We start from the raw sequence: 20,819 nt of genomic DNA, 5'->3' as shown, positions 1-20,819 counted from the left end.
TTCTTTAGCTGGTAATTTTAAAGCAGTTCTTAATGACACAAATTGCATTATCTTTAACTTGCAAATGCTGCATCATTACTCATGTAATAGTCATTACCCGCTAAGACCAGACTGAAATATCAGTAAGAAATCGCAACAATAATTCAACAGGCAGTACTAAATATATTAGGGAAGTATTTCTTGTCTTCAAGGCATCATCTTGCTCTACAGACTCTTGAACTGTAACTTCAATCGTGTAGTTACAAATGTAATCTGAATGCAGCTCTGCATCCACCCCGAGCTTCAGCCCTGACAGAAACGTGTAGGCATTTATAATTTTCTATTGTGGCTACTGTGCTACAGATATCTAAAACAAAAATAAAAACTAAACCTTCACATTTGTAATAATGAGTTATTATCCCTAAATAAAATCCTTAAGAACTGTAAATGACATATTGAAACATTTAGAGTTAAGTGCATTAAAAAATGTGTATAAATAAAACAATCAGTATTTACAGATTCACTTAGGATATTTCTTTAGCAAAAAAAAAACAAAACAAAAAACATCTGTCATGCAAACTGAACATGCACAGAGCACACACAAATAAGACCAGAAAAAGGCATTTTTAGATGTTTTCTGTTGGCGTTGATGATGCATGGAAGTATGGTCTGTAACCTTTGGCTGGACAATAATATTCACAACACACACACACATATTCTAAGAAGTTAATGTACTTATGCAAAGCTTTATCTGCATGTCTGCCACTTTGTAACCCAACCCATCCATCAGCACAGTTCAATGCAGCTGAATGTAAATGTATGTCTAAAACAAATGCAAGATGCAGCACCAGAATGGAAACTCAAAACAGACATGATTTACATGTTCACATATTATTTCTGACATAAAAAGAACATTTTTTTTTTGTTATTGTAGCTAATGCAGCTCTGCAAATAGTACAGTAGCTCCCCGCTCTGAGCAAAGACATCATTTAGGTATAAAGCATGGAAAATAAAACAAGGACCAAATACAAGATGGAAGATCTTGATATGTAGTTCATCACTATTGAACAAGCCCGTGCATTCTGAAAAAGCTGATACAAGTGCACCGCAGTGCAGGTACTGTGCTCTCCTATCTATTATCCCCATCTCTATACAAATTGATTAGAATAATCGTGATGTGACAGTCAAACTCAGTCCATCAGCAGCTTTTCCATTCCAAGAAACTACTCTGTGGCTCTACGGTCCGAATAATGCAAACTATTCAAACTTTATCATGTAGCAAGTATTGAACTCATCTTGGCTGATGATAGGATGTCACTGTTCTAAATATCACATTCATTCTGACAGCCTGTCATTTAGTCATTAAACTAGAAACATGAGACTTCAAGAAGCTCAATTTAAAGTACGTACTGTGCCTTTTATCTCCAACTTTTATCACATGGCCACACACTCTTGGTGGCCTGTGTGGGTGGCACACCTGTGTGGAACTGTGACAAAAAAAGGACAACTATGGGTGCAAAAAAAAAACCAAAGAAAGAGTAGACAGTTGCAGTGCTGTGCATCATTTACCTACAGCTGTCTGACTGTTACACCCACTTAGGAAGTTGTGTGGGCATCTCTCGGACTCGGCATACACGCACAGACATGTTACACATTACACTGTAGCTTCCCTCAGACAGTGCAGTTTAACACAGACACATGAGTTGAACTGTTGTAATTTGGAGAAACTGCTCAATTTAGAAGCCAATCTTGCCACGTGTCATGGAGTAGCCCAGCTTAGCCTCATTGTTGATGAAGGACATTATGCCTAGATATGTTTCAATAAGCAGGGGTCTTTCCAGGATCAGGACACCATTGGCTCGACCAGGGATGGGGTACTCCTTGTGGGCTCTCTTCACTGCCTGAACGAGCTGGATTTTGAAGTTGTCCAACTTGGGAAGTAAAAGAAAAATATAAAACCACTGACAGCCATTTAAATACTTATTAAAACGATACAGTGCATATCTTTATTAAACCTAGGACTTGCTGGAATCTGGAATTAGGTCTCCTGGGGTTGCTCTCAAATTTGGAATAATAAATTAATGTAAGACTTTCCAGTAGAATGGGCCTTGTTCACTGAACGTAGCAGTGCCTGGATAAGAAAATGTCACCATTAAACTGCTCATGGCACAGCTGTAAAGAAACAGCTTTAAAAATATCTGTTGATACACAAAGTTGTGACTACACAGATTTAAGTTGTATGAATAACCGTCTTTATCTCGAGGGCTGAATTATATCTTTAAGGCAGCAATTGGTCTATTGTTTCCAGCTGGCTTGTGACTGATTTTGTTGTATGAAACAACCGTTCCACCAGTCGTCACCATTGTTTCACAACACAAAAAGGACCTTGCATTTCAAGCTTTATTTGCCTAGCTTTCATAATGTAAAATAACCTATTCGTTGAAATAATTAAAATGTATATTTGTCCTCATTTAGTTAAAGTGATTGCACCTGGCAGAGAGAGGCCACCTTCTCATCAGCGTGGGCCATGGGATGCTCTGTGAACGTGGCGTAGGGCATGTCTGTGGACCAGGGGTTCCAGCGGTTAAAGAATGAAGCCCGAGGACGTTTGTCCCACTGGACACGAATCCCATAACCTTCTCTTCTATAAGATGACAACAGTTTTAAAAGCATTAGAATATCTGACAGCAACATACACAAAGCCAGTTTTTGAATCACGATTGTCTCTCTTTGAACACTTTATCTTCCCGTTCTGTATGTTACAGGTTTTTATATTTTACTTCTGAGTACATCATCTTGGAAACATTTTCCTGTATTCATTTATTAGTATTTAAACAACAAAGAAACCAAACCTTTATGTTTTGATGATATTAAAGGTTAAATATTTTAATGTTTATTTATTAATTAAAGTACTTCGAGTAAATACTAATTTGCTGTTGACAGACTGAAGTGCTGACTTACTTGTTGAGGGATTTGGGTGGGAACTCAAACTCGCCCACCGAGATGGTGTCTACGGCATTGAGAGAAATCCTGATAACTTGCTGACACAACAGATTAATGAAGTCATACTTGCACACCAACAGGGACCTGCGCAGAATGTCAATACAATGTTATAGGCTATACGATGCCTCTCATTAAACTGAGTCACCTAAATGTGAGCTATGATTTTTGACTCACCTGTCAGTTATCAGCACAAGTCTCTCCCTTTCGTTGTTCCAGTGATCAATTCTGCAGAGAACAAACAGTTTACAGAGCAGTTCATGCTCATGGCTCTTGCCTGATAATAAACATGCTGATGGGATACTTACTCAGCGAGCAGCCAGACACTGAGCACCTCTCCATCCTCGGACGGAAGTGCCACAGTCCTGATGTCGCTCACAGCCTGCTCAATGGTACCTGGCTGAGATCAGCATCACACAACCGTAAATCATCTCGGCGTCCCATTCATCCTCCCTGTGATCTGTTACTGACAATATACTGCCCTGCATTTACACCTAAGCGGGCTGTTCGTGTTTACTTACAGGTATCTAAGGAGCGTTAGATAAGTGTAAGTGATTTATATAAAAACAAACGGGCCTAGGTGCCTACTAACGCAAGCTGGAATGGATGGCGCAACTTACTCTGAACACGAAGTAGTCCTTCACTTTCGCTTGCATGGTGGGGTTATGCACATGAAAGGGCGTCAGCGTTTGTAACGGGGGACAGCAGGCCACGGAGGCTGCGTGTCCGAGGCTTCGTCCGGCCTCCGGCGGCGTGAAGGCAACCTCGACCCCCTCCTCGGTTTCTGCAGGGTGGAGGACCGCAGCGCCTGGACTCTCCGGATCCATTGCGTCATTGAGCTGAAGCATACTGGAACAAGCGCCTTTCCCGGAGAATCCCAAAAATGTGCACCGACTGTTAGATCTGAAAATTTTCTCCCGAGGATGCAGACTCACCCATTGCACACGAATAATGTTTGGATTGTGGGGTAACAAGGAAGTAGTTCCCTATTGCTTCACTTCCCCCGTTGGAGTTCCTTCCTGTTAAAGGGACACAGTGTTTTTGACCCGGCTAATACCAAGAAATAATAAAAAAAAAATAGCAGGTGTTTGGATAGCATCATTTTTTTCATCATTCTTTCATCGTTATGACTGCTGTGATACCTAAGTGATCTAAAGTCGTGTTTTAATTTTATCGCATAATTCTATCAAAGTTAATATCATGTAATTATCCAATAATTAGACTGTCGCTTGCTTGTTATCCCTGAAAATTTTACCGTTGTATGTTTTGTGTCGTAATTAAATCCACAGAAACTTAATAGTTTTGCTGTTATAATATGGTATATACTATGATTCATTTGGTTCATAACCTGACAAGGTAAGTGGGGAGACTTTTTCTTTTGTTTCACTGACTTGTCTTTGGGTTTATCAACCTGTCAACATACATAATTTGCAGTGTAGCCTGAGCAACGAAACCAAGGTGGAAAAAGGGAGAGGGCAAGTTTGATAACTGATCTATCAATATGACCTTTTAAGAGTTTTGCTGTAATAATATTTACACTTGATGAAAGCTGTATGAAGAATAGTAAACGTCCTTTATACAAAGGTTTAATGATAAAGCAGCGCACCAACAGTACTTTAGCCTGATATTCATTTGATAAGTGATTTTTGATCTTATTCATCTTTTGATATTTATTCATTCATGTTCATTTTTGAAAATTTCGAGGTTGTTATAAGCCAAATGCCAGGAGTATTCCAAATATTAGACTTTAAACATCTTTTTTTTTTTTTTTTTTTAAAGGACTCATCAAAATAAGAAATGTCCAAGTAGATATGATCATAATTTCATGCTGAAATTATCTATTACACTGCCCTCTAGTGGAAACTCTGGTGACAACTGTGAGCTGGCGCTGTAGAGTTTTACAAAGAGAGCACTGTTTAAGAGGCAGTTGCACCACAAATGGGAATGATCTAATAAACCACCATTTGCTTAGAAAAGAGGCTTTTCTGAAGTCACACAATAATTGTAACTACATTGCAATGTTGAGGGAAATTTGAGTACCTGCTTACTGTAGATGCATCAGTGTATGTTATTCTTAGGCCAGACTGTAGACTGTTGTATCTGTACTCATTGGAGGGCTTTGTTTTTTTTTCAAATCTGAAACAACATTAATCCTGAGAAATCTTTTGGCATTTTTGAAAGTATGGTCTTCTGTTGTCACAGTTTTATGTAATCACAAGTTCAATCAGCACAGTCCATGTCATCTAATTTACCTGAAAAGGTCAACACATTTGTCAAATGCCTTTTTATTTGATCTGAACGTGTCTTTGACTTGTCTTTCAGAGTGTTGTGGTTGTACACGGGGAGTGAAGGTCACACGTGATTGTAATAGCTTCTAAGCAGATGTTTGTGTTCTTTATAATCCAGACTTTGTTATTATGGTTTATAGGTTTATCGGTCTGTTATCTATTCAGGAAAAACATAAAATTGTCTTTGTTGCTCTAATTTTGTTGTCTTCTAAAACCTGGCTTATCACAATAAAAGCATTTAACAACTTGAAGGTGACTGTATGTTTTTATGACTGTAACTTGTTTTTTGCGGCAGATTGTTCAGTGTTATATATAAACACACATCCACAAGCACATGTAGCTGTTTTGATTTCAATGTTTTTTCCATTAAAAGTGAACAATTTTATTGAAAAGTTGAATCAGTTAATCCAACAATTTGTAATATTGTGCTGCTGGCCTTCAAAGATGCTTGATTTATGGATCTGTTATCTGTTTACCATAGATGCTGTTTACAGATAGTAATACATTTCTGGTAAGTGCTGGCCTTTCATTTTATGAGTTTACAAATCCTGTTTGATGTTGTTTAATTCCTTTGTGCTTTGTATCTTATTTCCTCTTTGAAACCTTCAGTCAGTAATATTTCACATTCAGATGCCCCAAACCATGACTGAGCCTCCATGCTGAGATATGCCAAGTTTTCAGCTAATTTCTCTCTGTGAGTCTCTTTGTTTGGTGCACAAAAACAAATACAATTTTATGCCTATCAAACTGTGTTATTTGGCATTGTTCATAGTTCATTGGTATCATTTTATCTATGAATCTATTTCTGGTTTACTCTCCTCTCATTTATCAGATTACATGTTGTCATAGTCTGCTGTCTCAGGACTTCATTGCACAGAGGTTGGAATAAAGGCATTCTCATTTTCTGCCCCGTCTTCATTACAGAAGGACTTGCAGCTCTCTCGACTGATTTCACTCGCAGACTTTAAAAGACGTTTAAACAATTCTGTGAAATCTTGGTTGGGAACTTGTTCTTGTTTCAGTGTGACTGTGTAAACACTTGGAAATTTATTAACTAGTTTATTGTTTCAGTTTTATTGTTGTAATTTTATTATGCTTGTTTAAAAGAGGTCTGGCTTGCAAATGAGACACTGAGTTTCAGTGGGACTACTTGAATAAATAAAGGTGTAAAAAAAAAAAGAAATATGAGCAAATTGTGTGTTTTTGTGACAGGCTGCTAGTAACAAAGTGCCTAAAGATACGATTTAAAATAAGCTGCTTTTTTACTTAGTTGCAAACACTGCTTCATTCCTTGAGTTAGGTGCCTTTTTTAATGCTTGATTGATGATACTTAAGTTAGTGCAAACAACAACAAAAACATTCCTCTGAAAATGCTCAGATAGACGGAAAGGACCAAAAATGAGTGAACCAAGGAAAACTTTGAAAGACCTTCAGAAAGCCTGGAGGACTCTCCCTGCACGTTTTTCTAATGAAACATTTCTGCCAATGATTGACCCAACAATTACAGACAGTTAACGCACTATATAATGCTGGGCCTACGACAGGAGCAGCACTGAACTGGACAGACTCTGAGATCTAAGATGTTTTTGCCGTTGTTGCTGCTAACCTGCCTCTTGTCAACAGTGAGGCTTGACACAGAGTCTGACAATGAAATTATTCCACAGTTAATGCAAACTGGATCCCGGGAAACAGGACAAGCAAGTGCTTCTGATCAACAACACAGCTGTGTTTCTGACATCAATTCAGTGCTGAGAGAGATGAGTGCCTTGTTGGGTGAACTGAAGGTGGAAGTGAGATACTTGCAAGAAGATAGTAAAGGTACAGTGTAATGTATGGCATGAGAAGCCGCTTATTTGGACAACTGCAAATATCTATTTATATTATTATATCTCAAATTATATATATATTTATTTAAGCACTTACAGCTAAGGTAAGAGAACTGGAGTTGCAGAAGACTGATGTGGACAAGTTGAAGGAACAATACCAAGGTACATATTCTTAGTGAAAAATAGGGGCCTGGAGCTTATCCCAGCTGTAACTTAATTTGCAATTTTTCCAATGGAAATTATAGTTGATTTTACTCTGCTGATTTCTTTTTTAAATTTATTCTTCTGATTTCAGCGCAGTCACAAGAACTGGTCACCATTAAAGCCAGGACAAATGTCACAGAGAACCAGATGGAAGCTCTGAAGAGAGAGGGAGAAGGTTTGTGAATTTAGCCACAAGCTCATTATTGCAACAGTCACTGTAACATCAGTGAGTTTAACAGCACATGTTTCTCTGTCACAGTGAAACGAGTGGCTTTCTCAGCCTCTCTGCTAGCTTCAGGCTCAGGATATGTTGGCCCGTTTAACACACACACACCTCTGGTCTTCAGAAATGTCGTCTCAAATATTGGAAATGCCTACAATCCACATACAGGTATTCAAATATATACATTAAAAAAAATTACTTAACTTACTTAAGTTAAGATTATTTTGGTTGACATTCTCTATTTGATTTAAATGCCTAACATTTCCCACAGGGTTTTTCATTGCACCAGTGAGAGGAGCCTACCACTTTGAGTTCTACATTGGTGCACATGGTCATAATTCATATCCTAGCTCAGCTGCATTGGTCAAGAATGGACAGCATATATTTATTGCCTATGAACATCAGAATTCTCATTATGGGAGTAGTGCTAATGGTGTCACATTGTTATTAGAGGTTGGGGATGTCGTGCTTTTGCGTCTGGGGGTGAACTCAAGGATTTTTGACAATGAAGACCACCACAGCACCTTCAGCGGTCATCTGCTTTTTGCCATGTGAGCAGAAAATAGTTCTTAGTTTCTTCAGCTATATGACAGCCAGTGTGACACTCCTCTCTGTACTGATATAATTATGAACCTGACAGACATGAATGCAAAACAAAAATAATCTTTGTAACAAGAAAAGTGTTTACTTGCATTAAAATGCACCACATTACAGAGCGATAAAAGTCCTGTGACAGTTTTAATTAAGTGCAAAAATGTCTTAGAAAATTATTATACTAAATTAAATTATGGTTTGTTTTGTAGAAACTTTAGTGGAGTGTACAATTTATGTAACAAAGACAATTCCAGATTTAACTTTAAATCTATGAAAGAATCTTTTTCTTTTCCGTGTATAAAACTGTATATATATGCTTTGCAGCAATCATAATCATAATCAAGTGTATATTAAATTAAAAATTACCACGTCCTCTTATATTGTGTCGACTTTTACTTAAATTCAGCACTGAAATTATCTATCTATCTATCTATCTATCTATCTATCTATCTATCTATCTATCTATCTATCCATACATATACATACATACATACATAATAATCGTAATGACGGTATCAAATGGACTTCTAATTAAAAATTTAAACAACATCGTCCTCTAGCGGAAGCTCGACGCAATTCTGGGGCAGCGCAGTGGAGTGCAGTACCATTTTTACAAACTTGACTCCGTTTAAATTAAACTGATTGGGAACCATTTAACACACCGGCATGAATGTTTTTCTGAAGTTACAATCTAATGTATTGCACTGGGAAGTTGACCTGCTATTACATTTTGACCTGACGTGAACAGGTGCTCAGCAACATTATGGCTTGCAGTTATAGCTTATAACTGAAGCATAAACCGCATCTATGATTCTCGCCCACACAGCCTACCATAAGTTCTCGTTGCAGCGCCCACATTGCGCCAGTGCGCGCGCCAGAAACGCGGCCTCGCTCTCGGCGTTGCTTTCCCGTTTCTCTGTCGATAACCTGTCCGACTGCAAGAAGAAAGGAAATAAGAGAGTCTAGAGCGGCGGTCCCAAACACCGTTTGAATTCCTTTCCCTGAAGAGTGAAAAGCTCACTCTAGTGTGCAACTGAGCAGGAGGAAAAGTACCTCAGAGTCTTTGCTATGAAGAAAATACACCTCATGCTTCCTGGACTGGCAGATTCATGAAATGGTCCCTGTAAAAACAGCAGTCCGCTAGTCCCATTGTCAGCAGTAAAGCGGTAACTCATGATGGATTTCTAAGCAGACTTGCAAAGGAAATAATGAGTGTTATTGAGAAATGAAGGGTACCACTGTGTTTTGTAATGCCATCCTGCAATATCTTGTAAACACCTAAGAGTACAATCAGCTACAAGAGGTTCTATTAACATTTGAACAGAGAACCTGAGCAAAAATATTGATCGGGAGTCATTAATCACTTATGAATCTCACTCATAGAGGTGTTTTATAGCCTGACCTACACCTTGACCTGTTTTTGACCACACAAACACTGGAAAACACCATGCACATTCACACGAGTCAAAGTCTAAACCCCATCGAATCACCACGTTACTAAATTAAGGATTTTAAGGTAAATGTTAATAGTCCCATGAATCTTTTGCCATTGCAGAAAAGTTCTGTCTTTAGAAAAATCCATCCACCTGTTTTCTTAAACAGTTATCCAGTTCAAGTGTGGTGGTGCTGGACCCTGTCCCAGCTGTCTTTGGGCGGGAGGTGCACCCTGGACAGGGTCCCAGTCTATTACAGGGCAAACATAGCGAGACAGACAGCCATTCACATCCACAATCACACCTGCGGTTGATTTAAACTCATCAGTTAACCTAACATGCAGGTTTTTGTACTGTGGGAGGAACACAGAGAAAACTCATAGAAGCATGAGGAGAACATGCAAACACCACACACCAACAAGCCACCCATTCAAAAAAGTCCCTCGGCTCAGAAAAAAATATAAGTAAATAAACTTTTAAAAGTTACCATTTAAAGTGAACATTTTCAGTGTCCTGAATGTAGTTTTTAAAACTCATTTGATGAACAACAACAAAAAAAGAGTTTTCACTAAAAACATGACGTTTCTTTGGTGACCACCTTTCAAGTAGAGTAAATATAACAAGTTCAAAGTAACAGAGATATCCCCTGCAAATGTTTCTGATGAAACATTGTGGTAATTATTGACCAGACAATCACTGACACTAAAGACACCATATAAAGGCTGGAGCTAAGACAGAAACAGCACTGAACTGTGCAGATGCCATGAGGTCCAACATGATAATGCTTTTTCCACTGTTGCTGCTAATCTGTTCTCTCTCTACAGTTCAATCTGAAATAAAGCCTGACAGCAAAATTACTCCACTTTTAAATCAGGGAAGGGAACCAGCACAAGACTCTGACCTCCAACAAACCTGTACACCTGACATCAATTCTGTCCTGAGAGAGATGAGTGCCTCGTTGGCTGAAGTGAAGGTGGAGATGAGACACTTACAGAAAGCGAATGAAGGTACAGTTGTATACAGTGGTGTAAGAAACCACTGCTTTGACCCACTAAATTGTTCTTTGCAAAAATTATGTCTTACTATTATTTTTTTCTCTCTCTCTCTTTTTTGTTTCAGCACATACAGCTAAGGTGAACGAACTGGAGTTGCTGAAGGCTGAACTGGATAAGCTGAAGCAAGAGAACCAAGGTTATATACACAAGTTCACATACACTCATCATGAACATGAAAGTCATGGCAATTTTGGCCTTTTAATGAGTTCTTTAAACTGTTCATTTGGTGGAATGATTGTACAGCATACATCTTTAATGACTTTCAAAAGCAAGAACTGGGTGCAGACCTTTGAATTTATTTTGGATTTTCTCTAATCCGGGCAGCCCGGTCGTGTGGTGGTTAGCACTGTTGCCCGTAGATGAATGAATAGTTGTTCGTCTCTCTGTGTTAGCCCTGCGGCAGGATGGCGACCTGTCCAGGGGGTACCCTGCCTTTCGCCCTCTGACAGCTGGGATAGGCTCCAGCTTCAACTGCAGCAACTCAAAATGGTACTTAGTAGTTTGTATGGCCTCCACGTGCTTTTTTTTTTACATGCCTGACAATATCGGGGCATGCATACCATCCTCCCAGATCTGGACCAGGGGATCACTGACCCCAGCTGACAGTCTGAGGTGCAGGCTGGTGGTGTTTGATGGCCTGAAACATAATGTCCCAGAGGTGTTTTACTGGATTTGGGTCTGGCGAGTCCAGGGGCCAGCCAATGGTATCAGTTCCTTTATTCTCAAGGAACAGCCTGAATATTCTCACCACACGAGGCTGGGCATTGTCAGAGTTTGACACATGCATTCATTTCACGTGATCATCTCCTCTGATCATAATATTTTGGTCTTCTGGTTAAATGAAGATTGAAAAATTTTTTGGCAGGGGAAAAATATGAATTCATTTGCATCATTCAGTGCTAAAATTTGCATTTGGTTGTCTGTTTTTGTTATGCATGTATTTAGCATTTATTTCATTATTGCTCCTCTGACCTTCTCTGTTTTGCTTCTTCTTTTTTTAAAGAGAGAAATTTCTATTGAGCAATGAGAAATGTGTCAAAATTATATTGCTGTAGCACAAGTACAGTGGCACTTATTCCAAAGAGATTAACAAATGATTTAACTATCAACCTTCATCTTTTTACTGGCCAGAACAAAGCAGTATGTTCAAAAATCCAGTTTTTTATTGGCTGAAGAAATATTACACTGGATTACACTTTGTCCACTTAAAAAAAAAATTAATTATTAATTTCATTTCAGCACAGAAAGGAGAACTGATTACCATTAAAAGTAGGGCAGAGATCACAGAAAACCAGGTGACGACCCTGAAGAGAGACGGAGAAGGTTTGTGAAATTGAAAACAATCTCATTATTGAAGCAGTCACAGTAACATCAGTCACTTTAACACAGTGTGTTTCTCTCTCTCAGTGAAGCGAGGGGCTTTCTCAGCCTCTCTTTTAGGCACAGAATCAAAAAATATTGGACCATTTAACACACACACGCCTCTGGTCTACAAACATGTTGTCACAAATATAGGAAACGCCTATAATCCACATACAGGTACAAATGTTTTTACAATTAATTTGATTTTATGGAAATGTTGACTCCGTTTAAATTAAACGAAATGCCCCACAGGTTCTTTCACTGCACCAGTAAGAGGAGCCTACCACTTTGAATTCTACGTGTATGGACATCACTCACATCCTGCAGGCGCCGTGTTGGTCAAGAATGGAGAACATATTTTTATCGCATATGAACATTCCACCTCTCCCAATGCTGTCAGTTCTTCCAATGGTGTCACGTTGCTATTAGAGGTCGGAGATGTTGTGTTTTTGAAACTGTGGGTTAACGCCTGGATTTTTGACAATGAAAATCAGCATAGCACCTTCAGTGGCCACCTGCTTTTCACCATGTGAGGAGAAAACAGCCTCTGGTAGCTGTGCACATACGCTTCACCTCCGTATTAGTCACGCTGCAGTTTTATTAGATATGAAGCTGACACACTATAAACCAATTTTTTATTTTCCATGTTTTCCCGAACTTGCATCAAAATGCACAGCAACAAAGAGTGATGGATTTTTGTGTGTCTGCAGAAATTCATTACAAAATTGTACATGTGAAATTAAAAATAAATGCCCCGATGATTTATTTATTTGATTTATTTATTTACCCTGATGATGATATTTATTTTAAGGTTAAACAGTTCCAGACCAGTTCTTAAACTGAGTTAGTGCCTCAGTTTAAACATGTGCTACCTTGGATGTAGATGGTTTATGAACTCAAAGTCAAAGAAGAAATGAATGTCTTATTAGAATGATTTTGGTTTTCAAAAACAATATAATCTACAATGTAAAGACCACAGCAATAAAAGAAAATTATTTATAGGCAGAGAAAAATGTTGAGTCTAATGTAATTTCCTGTTTTATTATTATTTACAGGGGCAAATATGGGCTGAACGTAGCCCCACGCGTAACAAAAAAGAGACAAGAGCACTTTTAGATCGAGATGGAATAAATGGTGAACTCAGGGATGTCTGATAGCAGTCAAAACAGCAGTGTTCACTTTTGCTATAACTAATGACATTTATAAGCAGAACTTGATTATATTTACTGGAATCAGTTCTTCCCTCTATCCTTACTGTATGTTTATCTGCTTCATTCTTTCCTCCAAACTCTGGCGGATGATGATCTCACCGCACGTTTCCCAAAAAGGCTTTGAGTTATCCTTTCCTTACATCAGATACTGACCTCTGCAGTGAATATGTGGGTAATGTTTCCTTCTGCCGACGTTTTCCTGTAGATCCTGTTCGCTGCCTGCATCAGTCAAAGACAAACCTCAGAAATTCTGGGACAAAGTTTGATGAGACAAAGATTAATTTTTACTAGAAAGAGCAAATCTGCTAATGATCCCAAACAGACGAGCTCATATGTGAAGCACAGTGGAGGTAATGTCATGGCTTGGGCTTGGGTGGCTTCTTCTGGGATGGGCTGCTTAATAGTCACTGATGATGTCACGCATGATGGCAGCAGTACAACAAACTCAGAAGTCTGATTGGGAGGTCATCATGCAGCAGGATAATGACCCAAAACACACTCTCAAAACTACAAAGGAGTTCATCAGAGGCAGGAAGTGGAAGGTTTTAGAGTGACCTAGTCAGTCTCCAGACTTAAACCCTACAGAGCATTTTACCTGCTACAGCGGAGACTGAATGGAGTAACCCCACAAAACAAACATCTGCAGTGAAAACCTGGAAAAGCATCAAAAAAGAAGAATGCAAACGTTTAGTGATGTCAGTGAGTCACAGGCTTGATTCAGTTATTGCAAGCAAAGGATTTGCAACTAAATATTAAGTCATATTCACTTATGATTTATTTTATGTTTATGTGTTCCAAGAAAAATGGGTGGGCTCAGACAAAAGGTGCTTTCTCCTGAACTCTGTATCAGATCCAGATGTAAATATCTGGAAATATAAGCTGAGATTTTCTCAGGAAAATCTCAGCTTATATTTAAGCTATATATAAAGGAATTGGCCTCACTGTTCCAATACTTTCCTAGTTCCTAGTTATGGTTACTGTGAAATGCTGACAAATCCCAAAATAAGTCATCTAAGGGGACTTCATATAATGCTGTATATGATGCTAGTAAGCAGTAAAAATGCTCACTAATTTCCTAAAGGGGTAGGCTGCTCTTCAGCTACCTGACTGTTGGTGTTGGATGAAAATCATTAAATTCCCTATAATACAACAGAGAAAAGTCACATCTGAAAAAAACTGCAGCAAGCAAATGTTAATAATTTTTGCTAATATGTTTAATCTCAGACTCGCATGATTCACATTTGAACACAATCCTTGTTTACAATATCTTAGCTGGGCTTTGATTCAGCTCCTCGCTTCACGCTCCTTCGAAGCCGCTCTCTCTTCAAGGCCGATTTCTTCTGTTTAGCTTCACAAACAGATGGACCACACTGGTCGGAGTGGCTGCTGTGAGTGGAGGGGAAAGGCTTTAGCTCGCAAATAAACAAAGGATGGCGCATTTAAAAAGCACACAGGTTTTATTGCATATCAATTTCATGTATAAATTCTTCATAGCATTGGAAAGATTACATTTGGTATACATTGCTATTCTACAGAATTAACATCAGAGTCATATCTTTTCAATGAAATTTCTCTAAAGTACATCTGCAATAATCACAAGCATCAAAAGAACTGCAATTTCAGAATTGTTCAATATTATTCTACAATCCTTTATTGTTTTTCATTATGTCTTCTCTGACAAGTCTTTTCTGTGTCTTTCAGGACCACCTGTCAAAACATCTGTAAGGCAGTCAGAAGTTGAAGTCAAACATACTAACCTAACCACATGTACAATAAGTGCATCTACGGATTTCTTTTTTTTCCTTTTCTTTTTTTTTTTTCTTTTTCGATTTGATACACGTTTCACAAATGGACATCATTATGACTGCTAACACGTCATGCACGATAACTTTTTTTTTTGTTTGTTTTCAATAAACATAACAGAGGCGATATACAACTCAGATTTTAACAAAACAAGCACCATCCATTTAAATCCATATTTTTCAATGATTTTTTTTTCTTCTTCAGACAAATGCACCATGTTTTTTCATTCTTTAAAATACTATACAGTTAAAAAGAAACTATGTATATTTTTACTTTCTCCTGTAACAGCGGGGGGCAAACAGCAACCATGTTCTGTTATGCTGAAACATATTTCAGTGACCATTTCCCAGAATATTTTCTGAAGCTGGCAAAATGAAATACCTATATGCCTTCAGTTCCTTTGCTTTACACAGCGCGTACTTATTACAGTAGTCCATGACAAGAATTACTACAAATAGTCAACCTTAAAAGTTAATGACCCAAGTCTTTACATTTTGTAACCACAAGTTGGAAAACAATGCATTTATCATGAATGGAATCTCATTCAGTAGAATTATATATATATAAAAAAAAGACATCTGTCTTTAGAAAATTGAGATGATGCAGCAGTCCTAGCATCACACTACCACCTACTGTCATGAAGAAAAATTACAGTGCTTCTGTCATCCTTACCTCTCCGTGTTGAGCACAGCATGCCCATCTACTGAAAGTGAAACCAAATGTATCTGTTCTAACATTCAGGGACCTAAGCATGATCAATTAATGGCTTGGACCCATGTGATTTAAGTGCTAGTTTAAAAATACAGCATCAGGCCTGGTTAGGAAAGTCCCAGTATGCAGAGAGGAACAGTGATCAACAATGCTCGCCCTCCACCTTTTGCAGCTATCTACAGTAAATTAATCATGCCCTCCACGGCACAGCTACCTTGTAGACCATATGGAATGAGTTTTCAGTATGATCTCAGAAGAAGGATTTCAAATTAAGGGATTATCAAGGGATTATCGCCCCATCCAGAATCAACTACACATTTAACTTGTGTGTGTTACATTGACCGACCAGCAGAATTATGATGTCCATTTTAATACTTTCTGTGGTCTGTTTTGATTGGTTCGTTTGGTTTAATGAGTCGTTGCTGTTCTTCTTGAATAATCAGTGATTGTGTCATGTTCATGCAGTTGTGACTGTGTGCTCTTGAATTTTAGACCATGTGATTTTGGACAACTCATTTGAAAACAGTATTTGTTGGTTATAAGACATGTATTAAATGCCAAACAGAGGAAATGGGGAGCTTGATGCTATAGAAACTACTCAGATTCAACAGTGTGACAATGTAATGCCCTTTTCATGACATCCACAATGAAAGCTGTCCAAGCCTGCCCCCTTTAGTACTTGAACCATTTTGAATGAGACACGTTCAGCCTACTGGGTAAAACGGTTCAGTTGAAACAAGGAAATAAAAAGACTAAACACTGCAGGATGTTTCAATGCCAAATAGGATCTAAGACTAACTACAGCTATATTTCACTATAAATAAAACAATAAATTTTTTTTTTTTTTTGATTTTTCATTTTGGCACACTAATCCATCAAAACCAGAGATTCAGAATCTCCCTCATGTTCCGATAGTTTACCATTCCTTCAGCAATAAGAAAAGAGGGATAAAATGACTTTTCTTCATTTTCACTCCTCCAGTCATGACAAAACAACCAAAAATAAATAGAAACACACACTTCTGAAATCAAATATATAAGCGCGTAATAAGGAAAAAAAAAAAAAAAAAAGAACTATGACAGCAAATACAAGCCCCTTGGAAATGAAATGATTGTCAGAGAACAAAACATTTTCTATGGGTTATTTGGCACATACCACTCTTCCTATGAACATCTAGGTTAATTTGTACATCATATGACAATATCATACAATTTTGGTCCTTCTCTAAATTAATTATATTAACAATTTAGCACTGTGGTGCCTACAAAGAAAGAATACTGTGTAAGAGGAAAGAAAAAATTAATGTAAATAAAATTAACAAATGACAGTGAAACAAGCAGAGAAAGACTTTCCTCATTTTTTTTCTGAACATGACTTAAATTCATTTTCAGCATGATCAAGTTTGAGTAACCAATTAAAATAGCTAGTGGCCCAGATAACTCATTAAAAGCACATTTGAACATTGAATATCATTCTTAAAAAAAAAAAAATCAACAGTCTATTGTATCTGCCAATTCCTTAAGTAACATTTTGTGTGATGCTATTGTTGATTCTGCTGTTACAACTGAAACAAGATCAGTAAATGAGTCGCCCATGGTTGGTGGGGGAAACATGGAAACAACTGTCCACACGCTCACTCGATTCTTGGTGTAACAGTGCCACCTTGTGGACATGCAGTGTCAATACAGCATGTTGCTGCAGTGTTTGTAGTAGGCGGTGTGTACAGACTTTAGAGACATATCAGTCATTAAGAGTCTTTATGAGAGCCTCACGCAGGGTCTCTGTGATGCTGCGGTAAGCCTTGTGCACTTGGGGAGGATCAGAGTAATGCAGAGTTTCAATGCTATTGAGAAGCATTCATCGTGTCCTTCACATCAACAGGAGCTTAGCAGTGCGTTCTCTTTGACAGTCTTTGCAAGACCCTTCACCTAGGGAAAATCTTCCCTTCCTCTCTTACACACACACAGACACACACATACACACACACACACACACACACACACACACACACACGCACACACACACACACACACACAAACTAATTCTTTCTATCTTGAATGTATATGACAATGAATTCTTCTCTGGCCTCCTTGTCTTGCCCCCTACTCATGTCCACTCAGTCTCTTGTTTCTATCCATTTGTGAAACTAATGTTCCTCCTACTCTTCCTCCCAACTTTTCTCTCTTTCGCCTAGATGTGGTTGAGTGGGTGAAAGCTGCTCGTCTCAGACGGTCCACCTCCCATGCTCAGCCAAGCGTCCAGAGAGTTCTGGGAGGGCGCGTGCAAAGGGTTGTTCTCAGAGAGAGACAGCATCATTGCATAAGCCTGTGAAAGAAAACAGATGACATATTTGGTAACTTTTCATTGTGTCTAGCAGAATGTGAAGAAATTAAAGGATTATAGTACATCTTATTTAAGACCACCGGATTACTTGTGGGCCTAATGAAGTGTGATTATCCTTAAATTTATTGACTTTATACCTTCTAACAAAATGTCATTAAAATGTTTTAAAAATTAATACCCCAATAAAGAATAGAGAAGATTATAGGTAATATGTTAGTAAGTTAAGTGAAAGGCAAAGATATAAGAAAGTAGGAAAAGAGGAACTGCTCCTGAATACCTGAAAGTATCCATCTCACCCCTGATCTTTGTTTCCACTCAACATATTTTGTCCTTCCTCCTATTTTATCTGAATGACTTGTTCCTCCCTCTTTCAATGGGCATCCAAAAGCCAGTCACATACCTGGGTTTTAGCCTGTCTGTACAATGTCTCTTTCAATGCCTCAGACTCTAGAGAAGTGTTAAAAATGTCTTTAACATCGAAAGGCTGCTCGTCACTGGCTGCTTTACGTAAACCGTCCAGGCTCTTGGGAAAGCTGGGCAGAGCCTCCAGGTCCAAGAGAGAGCCTTCCTCCTCTATACACCTGCACACCAAGGCATGGGTGGATGGAAGAAATAGGGCAGTGTGGATGGGCCAAAAAATGGAGCGAAATCAAAAAACAGGGATGGAATAGATGGAGAATTAATTGGTGGGAGTGGGGGAGAAAATGAAGGAAAATGTGAAGAGAAAAGTGAAGGTATGATTAATAAAAGGGATTGACAGGCAGAGGAAATAAACTGGAAGAACGGGGTTGAAGAGTTTGAAGAGCAGGAAAAGAAGCTGACCTAATGTAAACACTGTCTTTTGTTTTTTGTTGAGCATCTGTGAAGGGGATTGAGTTCAGTGCATGCTTTATCCTTGTCAATTTACAGAGTTATTTAGAAAACGCATTAGTTGTAGGTATGAATAAGGATGTTTGGGATGGATCGGAGTACACAATGTCAGTGAACTCTGACCTTTTCTCCATACTTAACAAATGAGTACCTGCGAGTGTGTTCATAGCTCATCGCTAATGGAGCCGTCTCTGTCTCTTCCTCTTCCTCATCCTCCTCATACACGCCTGTTGTTACAGGAGACGGAGACTCAGGCGCCTCATCGTGCGACTTCTCTGTCAGGCTGCCTTCCTCCTCCTCTTCATCGTCACCCTCCACTTCCTCTTCCTCTTCTTCCAGACCCTGGAGACTTAGCTTGGAGTTGGACAAACTATGACTGGGAGGGTGCTCCTCCTCAGGCTGGTCTGATCTGCAGAGGGACCAAAGGTCAAAGTAGGGAGGAAATGTTAGAAGTGTGACATCTGAGTTAAAGACATGTGAGCCTACCAAGCCAATCAGGAGGGGCCAAAAGGAAACAATAGGAACACAGAAAAGCTGAATCATGGGCAGTATAATAGCCTGGGTTTTAGTTGGAAACACATGTAGAAGAACCAAATAGGAGTATATTTTATTATGTTGCTAGCTGTTGCATGCTCTTTTTTACTTTTTAACAAAAATAATCAAAATGTGAGATGGAGAGCTGTGTCCACTCTTGAGGAGGGCAGCTGTTACCATTTCCTAATCTTTCAATGATTTGACTCATTATGAGTAGAGAGAGAAACATAAATAATCTAATGACAACATACAAAGTCCAACTCCCGAGTCCCCACAAACAACACGGGTGCCGACAGGCTGTCCGGACTTTTCTGATGGCCCACAGATGATTAATTGATCTGCTCCTCACAAACAGACCAGGACATGGTCCGCCTCAGACTGGGTCCTCTACACCCCTCAACACTTTGTAGTGGTGGAACATAGTTTGCGCGACTGAAGGAAGACGATGGCTTGGCTGCAAACAGGCTATCAGCACACTACCATTACGACCTGCCATCTGTACATTTTCCAGCCTGAACCCCAATACCCCCCTCCCCCAATCACCCCATCACCCCCAGACCACGATGTCATGGCTCATGATATCATTTCCTTTGGGATGGCAAATTTACCCCTTTCGTTTTTTGCCACACAGTAGACATTTATCAAATCAGACAGGATTACCTCTGGGAAGGGCTGCACAGGGACAGGATTGGGTCACACAGAGTGGGTGAGTGAATGTGGGTAGAGGGACTTTGGAGGGGGGGGGTTCTTCTCTTTCAGTCTAGATTAAATATCACCATAATCAAATTGCAGAGCTGGCTGGCGGGGAAAAAAAGTCCATGCCTGCGAATGGAGAAAGAAGCGTAGCTCTGACATAGGGGGCCCTGGGTTTTGTCATTTAGTCTAAACACGTCAGTTGGGTGTTTGTGTTAGCAGACTGGGGGTATGGGTACACAGCGAGTGGATAGGGGAAGAGCTCAATCATCAGTGGATCTCCTAGATAAATGCCTCAACCTGAGTCCCCCTCAGGGTCCAAACTGAGAGCTATTGCAGCCCGGTCTCAGACAAGGAACTGGCTCTAACTGCAGTGTTATCCAAACCTAAAGTTCAAGCCAAAGACAGGGAGACAGATACCTCTTAGTCCTTAAACACTGCAGTGACGCTGGAAATATCTGTGTACGCCTATACTCCCTAACTTTTCTCATTTTGTCCCACCCTGTGAGGAGCAGTGCTGCCTTGACAACTACAGCATCACCAGTTTGGAAACAGGTCAAAGTTTTTTGTGAAAATAAAAGCTACTAGGGGCTTTTATTTTGACTGGCTATGATGGCGAAAAGGGAATTTTGAAGGTGGGAGAAACTATGTTGTGGGGGAGGTTAGGAGTGATTATACATAGTCATCCAT

The 20,819-nt window shown here is 39.1% G+C and overlaps 4 protein-coding genes across 10 annotated transcripts in view; 2 read left to right on the top strand and 2 right to left on the bottom strand.

The window, feature by feature from the left end:
• Positions 1-365: 365 nt before the first annotated feature.
• On the bottom strand, positions 366-3,983 carry tprg1l (tumor protein p63 regulated 1-like). 2 transcript variants are annotated; one of them, XM_030734706.1, is made up of 6 exons: positions 3,600-3,983; positions 3,288-3,379; positions 3,157-3,207; positions 2,941-3,066; positions 2,488-2,623; positions 366-1,910 (listed from the first exon to the last, which is right to left on the bottom strand). In XM_030734706.1, exons 1-6 carry the CDS (start codon positions 3,825-3,827, stop codon positions 1,716-1,718), a joined length of 828 nt encoding a protein of 275 aa, XP_030590566.1. In that variant the 5' UTR covers positions 3,828-3,983; the 3' UTR covers positions 366-1,715. The 2 variants fall into 2 exon arrangements, with proteins under 2 accessions (XP_030590566.1, XP_030590565.1); XM_030734705.1 differs by having other exon boundaries at positions 2,470-2,623; positions 3,600-3,975.
• A 3,041-nt stretch (positions 3,984-7,024) lies between these two features.
• LOC115783627 (complement C1q-like protein 2) lies at positions 7,025-8,075 on the top strand. Its single transcript, XM_030734539.1, has 4 exons — positions 7,025-7,085; positions 7,193-7,255; positions 7,557-7,688; positions 7,792-8,075. The coding sequence occupies exons 1-4, from the start codon at positions 7,025-7,027 to the stop codon at positions 8,073-8,075; spliced, it is 540 nt and encodes a 179-aa protein (XP_030590399.1).
• Positions 8,076-10,275: 2,200 nt separating this feature from the next.
• LOC115783619 (complement C1q-like protein 2) lies at positions 10,276-12,733 on the top strand. The gene is made up of 5 exons (XM_030734532.1): positions 10,276-10,554; positions 10,667-10,738; positions 11,842-11,925; positions 12,010-12,141; positions 12,217-12,733. Exons 1-5 carry the CDS (start codon positions 10,311-10,313, stop codon positions 12,495-12,497), a joined length of 813 nt encoding a protein of 270 aa, XP_030590392.1. The 5' UTR covers positions 10,276-10,310; the 3' UTR covers positions 12,498-12,733.
• A 1,899-nt stretch (positions 12,734-14,632) lies between these two features.
• prdm16 (PR domain containing 16) overlaps positions 14,633-20,819 on the bottom strand; it is a 174,190-nt gene continuing 168,003 nt past the window's right edge. For 5 of the 6 annotated variants that reach the window (XM_030734103.1, XM_030734104.1, XM_030734105.1 and 2 more), the window contains 3 exons: positions 19,054-19,311; positions 18,433-18,613; positions 14,633-18,014 (listed from right to left, as the gene is read on the bottom strand). In XM_030734103.1, the coding sequence (XP_030589963.1) occupies positions 17,880-18,014; positions 18,433-18,613; positions 19,054-19,311 (574 nt within the window). In that variant the 3' untranslated portion in view covers positions 14,633-17,879. The remainder of the gene's footprint in view (positions 18,015-18,432; positions 18,614-19,053; positions 19,312-20,819) is intronic. The other variant, XM_030734106.1, reaches the window with a different exon arrangement.

This window comes from Archocentrus centrarchus, chromosome 7, assembly GCF_007364275.1.
Source record: "Archocentrus centrarchus isolate MPI-CPG fArcCen1 chromosome 7, fArcCen1, whole genome shotgun sequence".
Lineage (NCBI taxonomy): Eukaryota > Metazoa > Chordata > Actinopteri > Cichliformes > Cichlidae > Archocentrus > Archocentrus centrarchus.
The sequence above is the reverse complement of the archived record's forward strand: the minus strand, read 5'-3'. Positions and strand labels throughout refer to the sequence as shown.

What these genes read in the sequence shown, in the direction of transcription:
- tprg1l (XM_030734705.1), bottom strand. Translation starts at nt 3,827, where the DNA reads ATGCTTCAGCTCAATGACGCAATGGATCCGGAGAGTCCAGGCGCTGCG. An exon ending in AGGACTACTTCGTGTTCAGA is followed by an intron (nt 3,380 to 3,599) that starts GTAAGTTGCGCC and finishes TGCTGATCTCAG; the next exon opens with CCAGGTACCATTGAGCAGGC. An exon ending in CTTGTGCTGATAACTGACAG is followed by an intron (nt 3,067 to 3,156) that starts GTGAGTCAAAAA and finishes CATTCTGCGCAG; the next exon opens with GTCCCTGTTGGTGTGCAAGT.
- LOC115783619 (XM_030734532.1), top strand. Translation starts at nt 10,311, where the DNA reads ATGAGGTCCAACATGATAATGCTTTTTCCACTGTTGCTGCTAATCTGT. An exon ending in GCTGAAGCAAGAGAACCAAG is followed by an intron (nt 10,739 to 11,841) that starts GTTATATACACA and finishes ATTTCATTTCAG; the next exon opens with CACAGAAAGGAGAACTGATT. An exon ending in CGCCTATAATCCACATACAG is followed by an intron (nt 12,142 to 12,216) that starts GTACAAATGTTT and finishes AATGCCCCACAG; the next exon opens with GTTCTTTCACTGCACCAGTA.
- LOC115783627 (XM_030734539.1), top strand. Translation starts at nt 7,025, where the DNA reads ATGAGTGCCTTGTTGGGTGAACTGAAGGTGGAAGTGAGATACTTGCAA. An exon ending in CTTGCAAGAAGATAGTAAAG is followed by an intron (nt 7,086 to 7,192) that starts GTACAGTGTAAT and finishes AAGCACTTACAG; the next exon opens with CTAAGGTAAGAGAACTGGAG. An exon ending in TGCCTACAATCCACATACAG is followed by an intron (nt 7,689 to 7,791) that starts GTATTCAAATAT and finishes CATTTCCCACAG; the next exon opens with GGTTTTTCATTGCACCAGTG.